This window comes from Xiphophorus hellerii, chromosome 22, assembly GCF_003331165.1.
Source record: "Xiphophorus hellerii strain 12219 chromosome 22, Xiphophorus_hellerii-4.1, whole genome shotgun sequence".
Taxonomy (NCBI): Eukaryota; Metazoa; Chordata; class Actinopteri; order Cyprinodontiformes; family Poeciliidae; genus Xiphophorus; species Xiphophorus hellerii.
The window spans coordinates 20,227,130-20,240,269 of record NC_045693.1 but is presented as its reverse complement, the minus strand read 5'-3'; the positions used below and the strand labels follow the sequence as shown (position 1 = coordinate 20,240,269).

The 13,140-nt window shown below is 36.0% G+C and overlaps 1 protein-coding gene across 1 annotated transcript in view; it reads left to right on the top strand.

Moving 5' to 3' along the window:
* The first annotated feature begins 3,069 nt into the window (after positions 1 to 3,069).
* The window catches only part of ryr2b (ryanodine receptor 2b (cardiac)), a 78,309-nt gene continuing 68,238 nt past the window's right edge, over positions 3,070 to 13,140 (top strand). The window contains exons 1-17 of the mRNA XM_032553542.1: positions 3,070 to 3,126; positions 3,440 to 3,559; positions 4,170 to 4,274; positions 4,723 to 4,797; positions 4,974 to 5,052; positions 5,179 to 5,291; positions 5,671 to 5,794; positions 8,348 to 8,444; positions 8,542 to 8,616; positions 8,727 to 8,883; positions 9,046 to 9,207; positions 9,345 to 9,466; positions 9,826 to 10,009; positions 10,094 to 10,211; positions 10,357 to 10,452; positions 10,583 to 10,701; positions 11,600 to 11,733. Of these exons, the coding sequence (XP_032409433.1) occupies positions 3,070 to 3,126; positions 3,440 to 3,559; positions 4,170 to 4,274; positions 4,723 to 4,797; positions 4,974 to 5,052; positions 5,179 to 5,291; positions 5,671 to 5,794; positions 8,348 to 8,444; positions 8,542 to 8,616; positions 8,727 to 8,883; positions 9,046 to 9,207; positions 9,345 to 9,466; positions 9,826 to 10,009; positions 10,094 to 10,211; positions 10,357 to 10,452; positions 10,583 to 10,701; positions 11,600 to 11,733 (1,937 nt within the window). The remainder of the gene's footprint in view (positions 3,127 to 3,439; positions 3,560 to 4,169; positions 4,275 to 4,722; positions 4,798 to 4,973; positions 5,053 to 5,178; positions 5,292 to 5,670; positions 5,795 to 8,347; positions 8,445 to 8,541; positions 8,617 to 8,726; positions 8,884 to 9,045; positions 9,208 to 9,344; positions 9,467 to 9,825; positions 10,010 to 10,093; positions 10,212 to 10,356; positions 10,453 to 10,582; positions 10,702 to 11,599; positions 11,734 to 13,140) is intronic.

Below are 13,140 nucleotides of genomic sequence, written 5' to 3'. Positions count from 1 at the left end.
TTGCTTGAATTATGTCTTCACAATTCGACTTGTTAGTGTTTATATTAGATGTAAATATGTCAATGAATGAAAGCTCCTGCGTCAAATTAAAATATAAAATGTATAGTTGAAGGTTTTTTTTCTTTTTTTTTTTTTTTACAAGGATGTACATGAATCAACTCAGTTTGTTACAAGTGGGTAAACATCTTAGGCAATTAATATTTCTTTCAAATAACATGGTTTGAAGCACCTGATGATACTTATATTTCTGAAATCGCAATATCATTCATAAAGTTACAGAGTCAGGCTTGAATTAATAGATTTCTGGAAAAATATTCAGTAAATCAGTTGATTGTCCCTGAAGGGCACTACTTGATTTTGACATGCTCAGAAAGTAAATTTGAAAGCAAACTGAAGACTGTTGAGCAGTTTTTGCCAGGTGCTTCTATTAAACCTCATTTTGCTCTTGCTGGACTCCACATGAAAAACACAAGTTTTCTGGGGAAAGGTTTCTAGTTGTCTAGTGTCATTATTTGTGTGGACAGGAAGAAACAGACTAATCACATTCCCACTCTTCTTTGCTTTCATTGAGTTTCTGCTTGAATTAAGAAAGCCATTGCATAGGTCTCTGAATGTAAAGCTTATCTTCTAATGAGAGAAAAAAAGAAACTTTGCCAATAACCTTGCTGCTTTTTGGATTTAAGTGAATCATTGGCTAAATTAAATGGCATAGTAACCATTAAAGTAACACATTCTGTATTTTCTATATTAACACATCACTGGTCAATATGGTAGCCTATGTCACCAACTAGTAACAAGCACGTTTGCTGGGCTGTTATCAGTTCAGGCTTTGTCCTCTGCTCCTGTGATAAAAAGGTGAACGTTTTTGTTTGGAGTGCAAGATCTGTCCGGCTCGCTGGGCTCCGGTAATGGCAGCCAATCTGGAAAAAAAAAACTAGCTGCTCTTCCTTCTCCCAGTGTTAACTAGAAACATCCAATCAGAGCCAGGAGGCGGGTCTTAGAGCTGTCAATCATAATCTCTCGTTCATTCTCCTCCTCTCCTTAAAGCCTCCCCTAGGAAGGGGATATTGGGTTTGTTAGTTAGCATAACCACCGATGATTTTTTTTATTTTTATTTTAAGATGTATAGTAAAAAATTCATTTCTGAAGTTACATCTCCGTACTATGGAAGAGGATTAGGGCCACCGAAAAAATAAAAAAAATAATTCTGACTTTAAAGTCAGAATTATGAGAATAAAGTCAGAATTCTGAGATTAAAGTCAGAATTTTGAGATTAAAGTCTGACTTTAATTCTGACTTTAATCTCAGAATTCTTTTTTTTTTTTTTTCGGTGGCCCTAATCCTCTTCCGTACCGTGCAGTTGATGGCGGTAATGCACAAAGTCTGTAAACTGCCATAAAACGCAACAGAAGAAGAAGAAGATAACTACCGATGAATACGGATAAAATGGTTTTTCTGTAATGGTAAGTTGGTAACAACATTAAAAACTTCCTCCTGGCTCTGATTAGAGCTTTGCATTTCTTCAGATGACAATAATATCATTAAGGAGGTGGAGGAAATGGATCCTTTCACAGATTATCTGTCTCATAATATGTTGTGCAGACATGATGATAGTTTTACAAATGTGTAAAAAAACCATTCTTTCCAAAAAGTTACAGCTTTTAACGTCAGTACTACTCTCTACTGGACTGTGGCCATGCCTTCCTTTCAAAGAAGCAACATAGCCATGGAGATAATGAGATATTTACTGCCATAAGTCATCATAACTTGGCACACATTTATCACAATAGCTCACCAGAGACCAAGTTGATTGTATCTTCACTTTCCCCCGGAAGCAGCAGCTGGCAAAAATGGCGTCGTGAGGTAATTGGTCGTTAACAGTGACACCGCCCACAAGCTGAAGGCCCTGCTCCCTGTTTTCTTTTTTTTCCTGTCTGCTCCAAACGTCCTGAGCCTCCTGGGGTCTCCTCAGTGTAGATGCTTGCATTGAGTCTCCTCAGATGAGACCTATTTTAGTTTAAAAAATGACCGCCACAAGAGAGGGTGAAGATGAGGGGCAGTTTTTACGAACGGTGAGTCACAAACTATGTCAAACTTGGTAGAAGTCAAATTATTTCCAAAAGACCTTCTAATAGAATAAAATAGTATTTATGTTTTTCGATATATTAACCTCCAGGTAACACATACAATTTATTTAAGGTCAAGATATAGTATTTTAATTTATTTCTAAGGATATCAGTTGAAAATCTTCATTTTCTTTTTGTATTAAATTAGCAATTTTTTTTTTTACATCGGATGTAAAAAAAAAAAAAAAAAAAAAGGTCCCAAATTCATTTAAAAAACTTGCCTTACAATTCCTACTGGTTCTCTAATCTTTGTTTTTTGTAGTTATTGTGAGTAAAAAAGAAATAAAATACAAACTGTTTTTTTATTATTCTCACTACAAGATGTTATTCTTCTTGGTTGCCCTCTAAGACTTTGTAATCTTTACCTTCTGAAAGTAGCATGTCCCATGGAGGTAAGACAAAATCACATGCAGATAACTTGGAGTAATTGTGTTTAATTGATCCATACTTTTGCTTCCATAAATGGTGTCTTTTATTCTTGACAAATCTTGTGTTTAGTTGGTAGATGGCAATAGAAATCTATGGTAACACTCCAATTTATGAAATACATTGCTTGATCAAGTTACATTTGTGAAACAGGAATTTTGCTGTTCATAAGAAATATATTTTGGTTTTTTTCTGCCTCATGTCTTTTTATTTATTTTTTTTTATCAGAGTGAGAAATCAGAAATTGCTTTAAATACAAGGTGCCTGTATAATAACCTTTTCTAAGATATGTAAACCGAACTGTGTAATTTCTTTCCTGTGCCAAAATTTGAGAAAAAAAAAGTCCACTTTCAAAAACGTTTTCCGTTCCCTATTCCATTGCTCCATGGTGAATTTTGTCATGCTGGATGTACAGCTGAGCTAAGTCCTCAAGCCCATCAGAATGCCCCTCGCAACCTCAGCTCTGGGCAGTGTGTTCGACTGATTGCGTGCTTCTGCTGATATGAGGAGTGGAAAGATGGTCGAATCGGGGGGTCGGACAGAGCAGTACCTTCCAGATATGGCAGTGTGGACCGTGAGCACAGAGAGGTGTTGGCATTCCTGGTCATCTGTGATCCTTTTCTTGCACTTCTTTAAATAGATAGAGATGTCTAATTGGGTTGACGTGGTGCATGTGGCTTTTGAATGGAGATAAGATAGAAGGCATGTGGTCCAGATCTACTGTACATACAGTTTCAATAGAAATAAAATGCATCACCCATATCAGTGCTCTTTTCTGAAATATTTTCTTTCAGAATGTAAATCTGTTTTGCACACAATGTCTTGTCATCTCTCTCTCTCTCTCTCTCTGTGTGCATGTGTTTGTGGTCTTTCTTTCCCTTCCTTAGGGAGATGAGGTGGTTTTGCAGAGCACCTTTACCTCCCATAATGAACATTTGAAGCTCTGTCTTGCTGCTGAAGGATTTGGCAGCAGGCTTTGTAGGCTTGAGCCCACTTCAAACTGCAAGGTACAAAGCTCCACCTTGGTGATTTCACTGTTCCTCCTCACTTCCGAGGCGCTGCTCTTTGTCCTCCTTTCTGACACTAGTGGCAGCAATGACTTAAATAGTGTCATTTTTTTTTGAGCTGTCTACGAAATAATATAAAATTATTTGTCATTTATAATTTTGAAACATTATTTTGTTTTACAACTGATTGTATCTTATACTTTCATTTTTGCTAATTAATTAGGTGTAGTATCTTTTAAAAAATGACAACAAAATGTACAGTATACAATAATTTTGGTTAAAACATTTTCATTTGCTAAAATGGCGAAAATTAATCCAATTTAGAATATATATATTTAGAATATTTAGTACTGTTCAATTGCATAAAATCAAATGAAAATGCTTTCAAAATGTGTGGGTTTAATATGGCAAGATGTGGAAAGGTTTTTCTATGTGAACATTTGCAGCTAAATCAAGCATATACACACTTTAAATTATAGATTGATCAATCTTTTGGTTTGTATATGTCAATTTGTATTTGATTTGTTGTTACCTATTATATCATAGGAAAGGAAACAGGCTCACATGAAAGTAGTTTAGCAAGTTTTTGTGTTCTTTTATTTCCTGCCAGAATGTTCCTCCAGACTTGTCTGTGTGTGGCTTCGTCCTGGCTCAGTGTCTCTCTGTTCGAGCCCTGCAGGAGATGCTGGCCCACAGCGAACAACTGGCAGCAGAGGTGAGAATCTGTTCCCTTCCTTTCGCTCTCAGTGAACCTTAATGAACGAATTTGCTGGCTTATGTTCTTGCAGTATAAGCCATTAGTTCACATCCCTCCATTAGGCCTTTTTACACATCCAGATGTCTAGATTTCTTGCAAAAGTGTCTCAAACTTCGCATTCTTTCTAAGACACAGCAGCTTCAATTCCCAATAGATAAAATATAGAAAACCAAAAGACCCAAGGCTTCAAAATTGTAGACGGAGGCTGATTTTATAGTGACACTGCACATGGTTTTATTTTTAGGGGAGTAACGTTAAAATAACAAGCACGAGATGTGTTTTGAAAGACATTGTGGGCTGATTTTAATTTTTTTTAAATTTATATCTTCTCTACTTCTCAGTTTTTTGAAATTAAACAAATATATATATTTTTAATGATTTTAAGCCGACTGATGGTGATTTACAGGCAAAAGCTGGAGTTGCCCATCGCACTCTGCTGTATGGCCAGGCAGTGATGTTCACACACTCTTTCAGTGGCATGGTGAGTTTAAGATTATTCTGTCAGAATTCAGATATTTACATACTGTAGAAAGAGACCCCACCATTAATATACAACCTGACTCTAGGTTGAAATATTCTTACTTTATGTCGGTAAGGATTGCCAAGTTTTTTCTCTTTTCAAAAATACTGATTTATTTATTTCCATTTCCCTTCAAGTATCTTAGTTGCTTGTCTTCGTCTCAGACTTCACCTGACAAGTTGGCGTTTGACGTGGGTCTGCAAGAGGATAAAGCAGGTATAATTTAAATTGTACCTGTCCTCATAATGTTTTCATTTAATGTATCATAGTCCTTTTTGCGGCTCTTCGCTTTGAGTTTTAGCCTGCAAGCTTCCTCTCATCTAAATTCTGCCCCTGGCTCAGGAGAGGCATGTTGGTGGACTGTCCATCCGGCTTCCAGGCAGAGGTCAGAGGGCGAGAAGGTGCGTGTCGGAGATGACCTCATACTGGTCAGTGTCTCCTCTGAGAGATATCTGGTGAGTAAAGGAAGAAAAACTGCTTTTTATCTTTCTTAAAGTAGACCAAAGTCACACTGATGGAAATGGGAAAAAATTATATTGGTTATAGAAGTGTAGCCCAGTTAAGAAAATAATACAATTAAAAATGTTGTGTTTTGTCTTTTTTTCCTTATGCTTTTTTTTTGGATTTTGTATTTCTCACTTATAGTCTTTCACTATCAGAAGCTATAATCTACAAAATTTCCATTGATTTCAATCAGAAGATGATGCCTCACTGTTTTGCTGATGAGGTGTTTTGCATAATTGCTTATGATAACAGTTATTGTGGCAGAAAAAAAATCAGAAGTTGTGTTTATTTCTGATGAGCCCATTTCTCATATTTTCTTTTGTTCCCCAGCATCTGTCCTTTGGCACTGTATCTGACAACAAAAGCCTGAGCTACAGTCTGATTGTCAGTGCCTCCTTCCAGCAGACTCTTTGGAGTGTTGCTCCCATCTGCTCTGGAGGTGCCATTGCTCAAGGCAAGTTTCTTTTCTTTTTGCTCTCTAAGCATGTTGATAAACAAAACATTTATTCTTTTTTTATATGTGAAAAAAATGTAGCTGAGTGTGTTGTGTTTAAGGAATGCAGTTGTTTTTCTGAACGAGCTCAAGTGCTTTGCCTTTTTGCAAGGCGAGTCTCTGTACACCATTCATGCGCATAGAAAATAAAAGAACTACAATAGTAATGGAAGAAATAATTATAAAAATTGAGTTAACTTGTAATCTCTACATAAAATACACATTATTATACTCAGGAAAAACTGCAACATAGTTAGGACAAAATGTAAATAGACAATTTTTTTTCATTTTTCTTCTACTGGAAAACAGTATTTTCTTCACTGCATTTAAACCAGCCAACATACCCAGAATACCTAGATGCTGCAATTGTGTTCAGGCCGAAGATAATTTAGTGTTTTACAGACCGTTAACAGGATTTTTAAATCTCTCCCGATACTCACAGGGAAGCCAGTGAAGTAATTTAATGACTAGTGTAACATGATTCATTTCCTGGGTATTGGTCAGACATCTGGCATCCAGATTTTAAATGAGTTGCACCTGTCTGATTGATTGATTTTTTTACCCCAACAATAAAGACAACATTACATTAATGTGATCTATTTTAAATAAAAACCACGGGTCAATGTTATGTGACCTGAAATTATTTATTCTGTCAATCTTTTTAACATAGGAGTTGGCTAATTTAGGAATGCAGTGTTTATTAAATCTTAGTTAGGGCTGCACCATATTAGGAAAATCTGTTAATGGTATAATCTTGTTCAACATTGTGATAACAGAATTTTCAGCTAACACATTTTCCTGTTTTGTGTTTGCTTGAGTGAGTCTCACTGGTCAAATAAACAATTTATATGCAAATTGTTAATGCATAATCATTTGAAATAATAACCTAGCAAATATTGCATCTACTCTGTCCTTTTTGATTACAGTGTTGCATACATTGACATTGAGATGAGAATTGTGGTTTGATATTTTTGCCAGCTCTACTTTGAGTCCATAACTGTCCACAGTTTTCTTGCATGCTGATCTCTGAGCATGCAAATCCTAAATTTAATATGTAACAAAAATGTTACAAATATAGAAGGATTTCTAACAAAAATGTGGCTGTTGTGATTAAGCCAGTTTTTTGCATTGTGTAACAAGGTAGCCTTTCGCGGTTGGATTTTACAGTGAGGATGAAGCTTTGAGGCAGAGTCAGGTGGAAAACAGCAGTGGTTTATTCTTCACACAAAATCAACAACACTTCACAGGTGAAACTGCAGTCTTAAATAGTCCCAGCTGTGACAGACCAAACCACCTTTAATTCACAGGGGAATCTCAATTCATCAATATCCACTTATTTAATTAAAATACCTTTTACTAAATACAAACATTTCCATTTACTTTTTCTAAATATTTTATGTTTTATCATTACACCATATGAAACACCACAAAACCCATAAACAATTCCCCCCCCCACACTTTTCAATGGCCTCTCCCGGAGACTATATATGGTGTCTGGACCCCCGGGGCAGTATTTGTCCAAACACCCTGGAGAGGACACAGAAAAGACAGGTGAGTCACTTCATATTAGCACTCCACACCCAACAGATTATGCACAACACATTTGCTCAGTTTTACCCACCAGTAGCTCATTGCTCTGAGTAACAATTATCCTCCCTCCACAGGCAACCACCTCACTCGTCAATGAGGAGCAGCTGTGCAGAGCCCAGAACAAAAGGCTACATGCTAATCTCTAAAAATACTCAATAAATACAATTAAAACACAGTGATTTCAGTAAAATAGTCCCAGTAATGAAGAGTTCTTCATTACATATTGTTAATCTAAAATCTCTCATATGATCATAACCATTGTGTACAAATAGTGTGACTGCTAAATTTGCCTTTAGAAATTTTCTTCTATAAATGTATAACTCCACTTTGAAAATCAAGAGAGAAGTCATAAATATGATTCTCATGTGGACTGTTTAGATACGCTACAAAAGGACTAAATTAAGAATATTAAATTGGATAAATCCCTCTGTTGAAGTTTCCAGGAGCAGCATTATGTGATTGTATATTTTTTATTACTAAAAGCAATGTAATTGCTTTAGGAAGAGGCAGAGGAGTTAGACTTTTTAATTTTTTTTTTATAAAAGCAGACTACTCATGTTATAGTTTTAGGACATGTCAGCTTTAATAAATATGCAAATACATATTTTTTTCCTAAAAGTTCAATTTAAAAAGAAACAGAACCCCCCAGAAAAATCCTTCAATTGCTCAAGTATTAGCATCCCATTTTTCTCAATAAAATAAAATAAAAATATGATGACTTTCTCAAACTTGTAAAGCACAAAAAAAAACTTTCCAGATGTATGTTATCTGCTTTATTTCTACCACGGATGTTCTTATGAACTCAAAGTCTAAACTGATGAAAAAATGACTTGCGTTCAGTCAGAACTGTATTTACAATTTCTTTTGGTATAGACAGCGATTCCAAATACCTGATGATGTAAAATATTGTTTTTCTTTTTCCAGGCTATCTAAAGGGGGGAGAAACATTGCGTCTGCTCCACAGCCATAGTGATGCTTGTCTGACTATTCCTTGTTCAAAGCAGGGAGAGGAGCTTCAAAGGTCCTTTAAAACACACTACTTTTCATATTAGTTTGAGAATAAATAAATAAGAAAAACATTGCTCGCCTCTCTAACTGCAGCTGCTTTCCTAATCTAGAGTGATGCATTATGAGATTGGATCAGTGTCTGGTCATGGACGGTCCCTCTGGAGGCTGGAAATTCTGCGTGTTGCGTAAGTAAATTGAAGATTTTAGAATAATTCTGTCACTCTTGAAATATGCATTTTGCTTTTTTGGATATGCTGTGAGGAAATTGTTATATTTCTGTATTAATATTTCCTAGGTGGAGTGGGAGGCACACATGTTGGGGTGAGCCTTTTCGCCTGTGCCACGTAACAACGGGGAAGTACCTGGGTCTGATGGAGGAAAAAGGATTGCACCTAGTAGATCGGGACAAGGCCGACATCAAGACAACCTCCTTCTGCTTCCGATCATCAAAGGTCAATTAAATAATTAGAAACACATTGGATGTTTTTAAGACTTTTTAATTACATGTAAAGTGCCTTACAAAATGGTGCAATGCAGTGTATAAAAATTATATTGAGGAAGAAGAATTTACATGTTATAAACTTTTTTTTTTTCATTAAAATATTTTCTGGCAGGAGAAACTCGATGCTGGCAAAAACACAAATACTGATTGCATGGGAATCCCAGAAATCAAATATGGGGACTCGATGTGTTACCTTCAGCATCTGTACTCAGGACTGTGGCTAACCTATCAAGCTACAGATGCCAAATGCCGCCAGGGTGGAAATCTGCGCAAGGTACAACTTTATGTTTCTTAATTTCCTTTTCTTTTACTTTTGGTGAAGACGGTGGCTCTTCATGAACCCAAAACATAAGTCTGCTTTTTGACTACAGCAGGATTTGAATGGACCTGGATTTTTTTTTTTTTTTTCAGGCCATTTTGCACAGCGAGGGTCACATGGACGATGGACTGACGTTATCTCGCTCTCAGAGAGAAGAATCTCACACTGCCGGACTCATCCGGAACACTGTCTCTTTGTTTACTCACTTTCTAAGGTTCTTGATTCACGGACATTCTGTAGTTTGAGAACAGAGGAAAGACAGACCTGTGCTTAAAGAGTCAGAGTTTACGTTGTGGTTTACAGTTTCAGTTCTGAAAGTGTTTGTTTGAACACATGGTGAGAAAATCGGCAGATTAGTTTTTCATATAGGCCTCAGATTTGTTTGTTTGATGATCTGAAACATTCAAATGTGTGACAACAAAGCAAAAAATGTTATGCCCTCAAAACTAAGTTTTTAGTACAGTAAAACACTCATAGTCCAAACTGTATTGTCCTTTCTCATTTCTGTTAAATATTTTCAAACTTTTTTTGCCATCATGTGGAATGATGTAAGACAATCTGCCTCTCCTTTAGGAAACTCGACGGTTTTAGTCATGAAGGAAGCCTCTCCTCACTCTGTCTGCCAATGGAGAAAGTAACCTGCAGCCTCCAGGATCTCATCAAGTACTTCCAGTCTCCACTTGATGAGCAAAGCCATGAAGATAAACAGAAAAAGATGGCTGCTCTTAGGAAGCGCCAGAATATGTTTAAAGAAGAGGTAGAAATACAATATAGATATAGTTTTTTCTGTTTTATTTTTTTCTCTCAGAGTAACTAAACACACCGTCTTTGTTCTTCTTAGGGTGTAATAGATCTGGTCTTAGATTGCATTGATAATCTGCACCACTACAGTAGTGATTCTTATATAACCGATGCTACTCAGTGGGAGGCCGTCGTCTACTTGTTCTACGAGTTACTTGGTAAGAATTTTAAAAATAATAATACTCATTCTGGTCCAATGTTAACTTTTTAAAGTCAACCACCTGGCTCTTGTTTTTTTCACTTTCTGTGTACTTATCTGTGAATAATTCATTCAGGTTGCCCGACTGTCTTTTTCTTTTTTAGCTGCTTTGATCCGTGGGAACCGTGTAAACTGTGCTCATTTCTCAAGCTCCGTGGACTGGCTCATAGGCAGACTGGACCATCTAGAGGCATCTTCTGGTTGGCTTGATTTGGACTTTTTTTTTTTCTACCCAGTTGCTACACTTGTATTCTATGCAATTTTTTTCTTAAAAATATAGATGTTAAAACAGCATTTCTGTTATATTGTAATGTTTCTTACCATTCCTAGGAGTCTTGGAAGTTCTGCACTGTGTTCTTGTAGAGAGTCCTGAGGCAATTAATGTCATAAAAGATGGACACATTCAATCTATTATCTCGTTTCTGGAAAAGCATGGGCACAACAACAAGGTAGAAAACCTTTTTCAATTGCTTTGGATTTAAATCTTGAGCAACCATGAATGTTTTCTAAAGGTCTTTGAAAATTAAAGTGCTGACAAAGAACTAGTTCGAGACATTTTAAAAATGACTCTTTTCTTAAGTCAGTCAGACTTAAAGAAATGGGATTCCATACTTTTCTGTTTCTTGAAATGTGGCATACCATTCTACCTAAAAACTGTAAATAGATAATCATTGGATCTTTTAGCAGGATGGCAATCAAAAACAAATCTACCCAGTAATTGTTAATAAGGAACTAAATCAAACCTCTTCCAAGGCAATCTCAGTTCTCAAACCTAAATCCCAAAGAGAAGCTGTGATGTAAGAGAGGAGTCAGGATGATCTACAGAGAACGTGTACAGAGGAAAAAGTAGAGATCCTTCTCTCTGTTAGGTCAACTCTGTAAATTGCTATTGGAAAGCTGTTCTTTTAGGGGAAAAATGTTTTACAAAAGCATGGCCAACAAACCTTTTGATATTAGTAAAACAATTATCTATTCATGTAAAATTTATTTTGTTCTGCCTTAAGTAAATTTTCTGAAATTAAAGCTTTCTAAAATGTTTCTATGACATAGTACTGCTAGCCTAAAATATTTATTTTCTTTTATTTATTTTGAGACGTATTATAAGTCTTTACCAGGCCAATAATCGTAGAGAGTACTATCTGTATTGACTGGAGCAGAACAGTTAAACATGAGGTATACAATAAAACGAACGGTTGGTTTTTAGTTGTTGAATGTATTTCTAAAAGTTTACCAAATAACATAAGAGAAAGTTGAAAGCAGCTTTAAGAAAAATTGGTGATCTTTAGCCTGAATCACTTGAACTTATTGAGGTGTTGTTGCGTCAAGTGCTGACTGGTTGTGTTGCAGGTGCTGGAGGTTCTGTGCTCACTGTGTGTGTGCCATGGTGTGGCAGTGCGCTCCAATCAGAACCTCATCTGTGACAGCTTGCTGCCAGACAGAGATTTGCTACTTCAGACACGACTGACTAATCAGGTCACCAGGTACTCCATAAGATTTTCCTTCAAATGAGACTTGATTTATTAATTTATTTAAGAGTGTTATTTGTCTCCGAGTCCTCCTTCTGTCAACGTGTCCTTTTTCATTTACTCTGAGTTTCACTGCATGTAGACGTATTTGGAGTTTTGTCAGTTTGTGTCATTCACAACTCATAAAAATCACAAACAAAGGCGGTTTTTCTGTAATTTGTCAGATAAAAATAGGGTTTAAGAAACACCCTAATAATACTTTGTAGTCTTCAATCTTTCCTTGTTTTTCTCTCTGTGAAATGTTAATTTATTGTCTTACCTTTTGTACCTCTTGGCCTTTGCTGAAAATGTCTTTTCATTTCAGTTAATTGTTTGTTTTTTTGGGGTTTATTTTCCACTCCTTTTTTCTGAACAGATCACACTCAGGCACTTATTAAAATATTACTTTAGTTTCAGTTTTGGCTCCAACTCATTACAAAAACTAGATCCAAAAGCGTCCCATTTTGAAAGCGTACTATTATTTTGTTCTTATTGTAGGATGTATAAGTCAATCCAAGTTCATTGAATAATTGCGTTTAACAATTATGACTGTGGTGATTTTTGCTTTATGATCAAGTAGCTCCATATCGTTCGTGTTACAGGTGTAAATCCTAACCTTTCCACTGGGACACTGGTGTAGATATTTGTTGCCTGAGGTGATATGAGCCATCTCAGTTAATCTGTGAACACATTTTAATCAGTTCATCATCTTTCATGTTCTTCTTCTTCTTCCTTTGAATTTTTGCCCCACTGTGCCAATCTGATCTTAAAAGGCAGTTTCCTTTTTGCCTGTTTTCCTTTGGGGTTTTATGATGTTTTAGCTTTTCAATCTGTACTTTCTTGAAAACTAGCAGAATTGCTTCTTTTTTATGTTCTTTTTTTTTCTCTCTCCGAGTGTACATCTATCTCTGTTTAATCATGCATGCACCGCAGAAGTCCATTCCCCTGCCTTTCTTCTTCCAGCTATCGTAGTTTACCATCTTCCTTGCCCTCCACATTTTTACTCAGGTATAAGAATATCTTTTTTTTTTTAATGTTTTGACTCATCTTATACAATTTTTCCAAGTCAAACTTAATATTCTGCTTGATTAATGGAGTATAAAGAGAAACCTTTTAACTGGTTAAAGTAGTCTACATTTCTTAAGCAATCAAGTGAGAGCACACAACCATTAAATGCTTATGAATGAATTCATATTTGCTCACAGAGCACATAAAGTTGACAGGAGTGACGTTTTTCTTTGTAGTGTAATTGAATTTTCAATACTTGCTATTTTTAAGTTAAGAGTGTATTGAAGAGCATCAATATCTCTGCGTGGCTAGAAAAAACACATCAACTTTGTATGAAAGATGGCTTTGTGTTTGAGCTGATAATTCTGTGAAGAA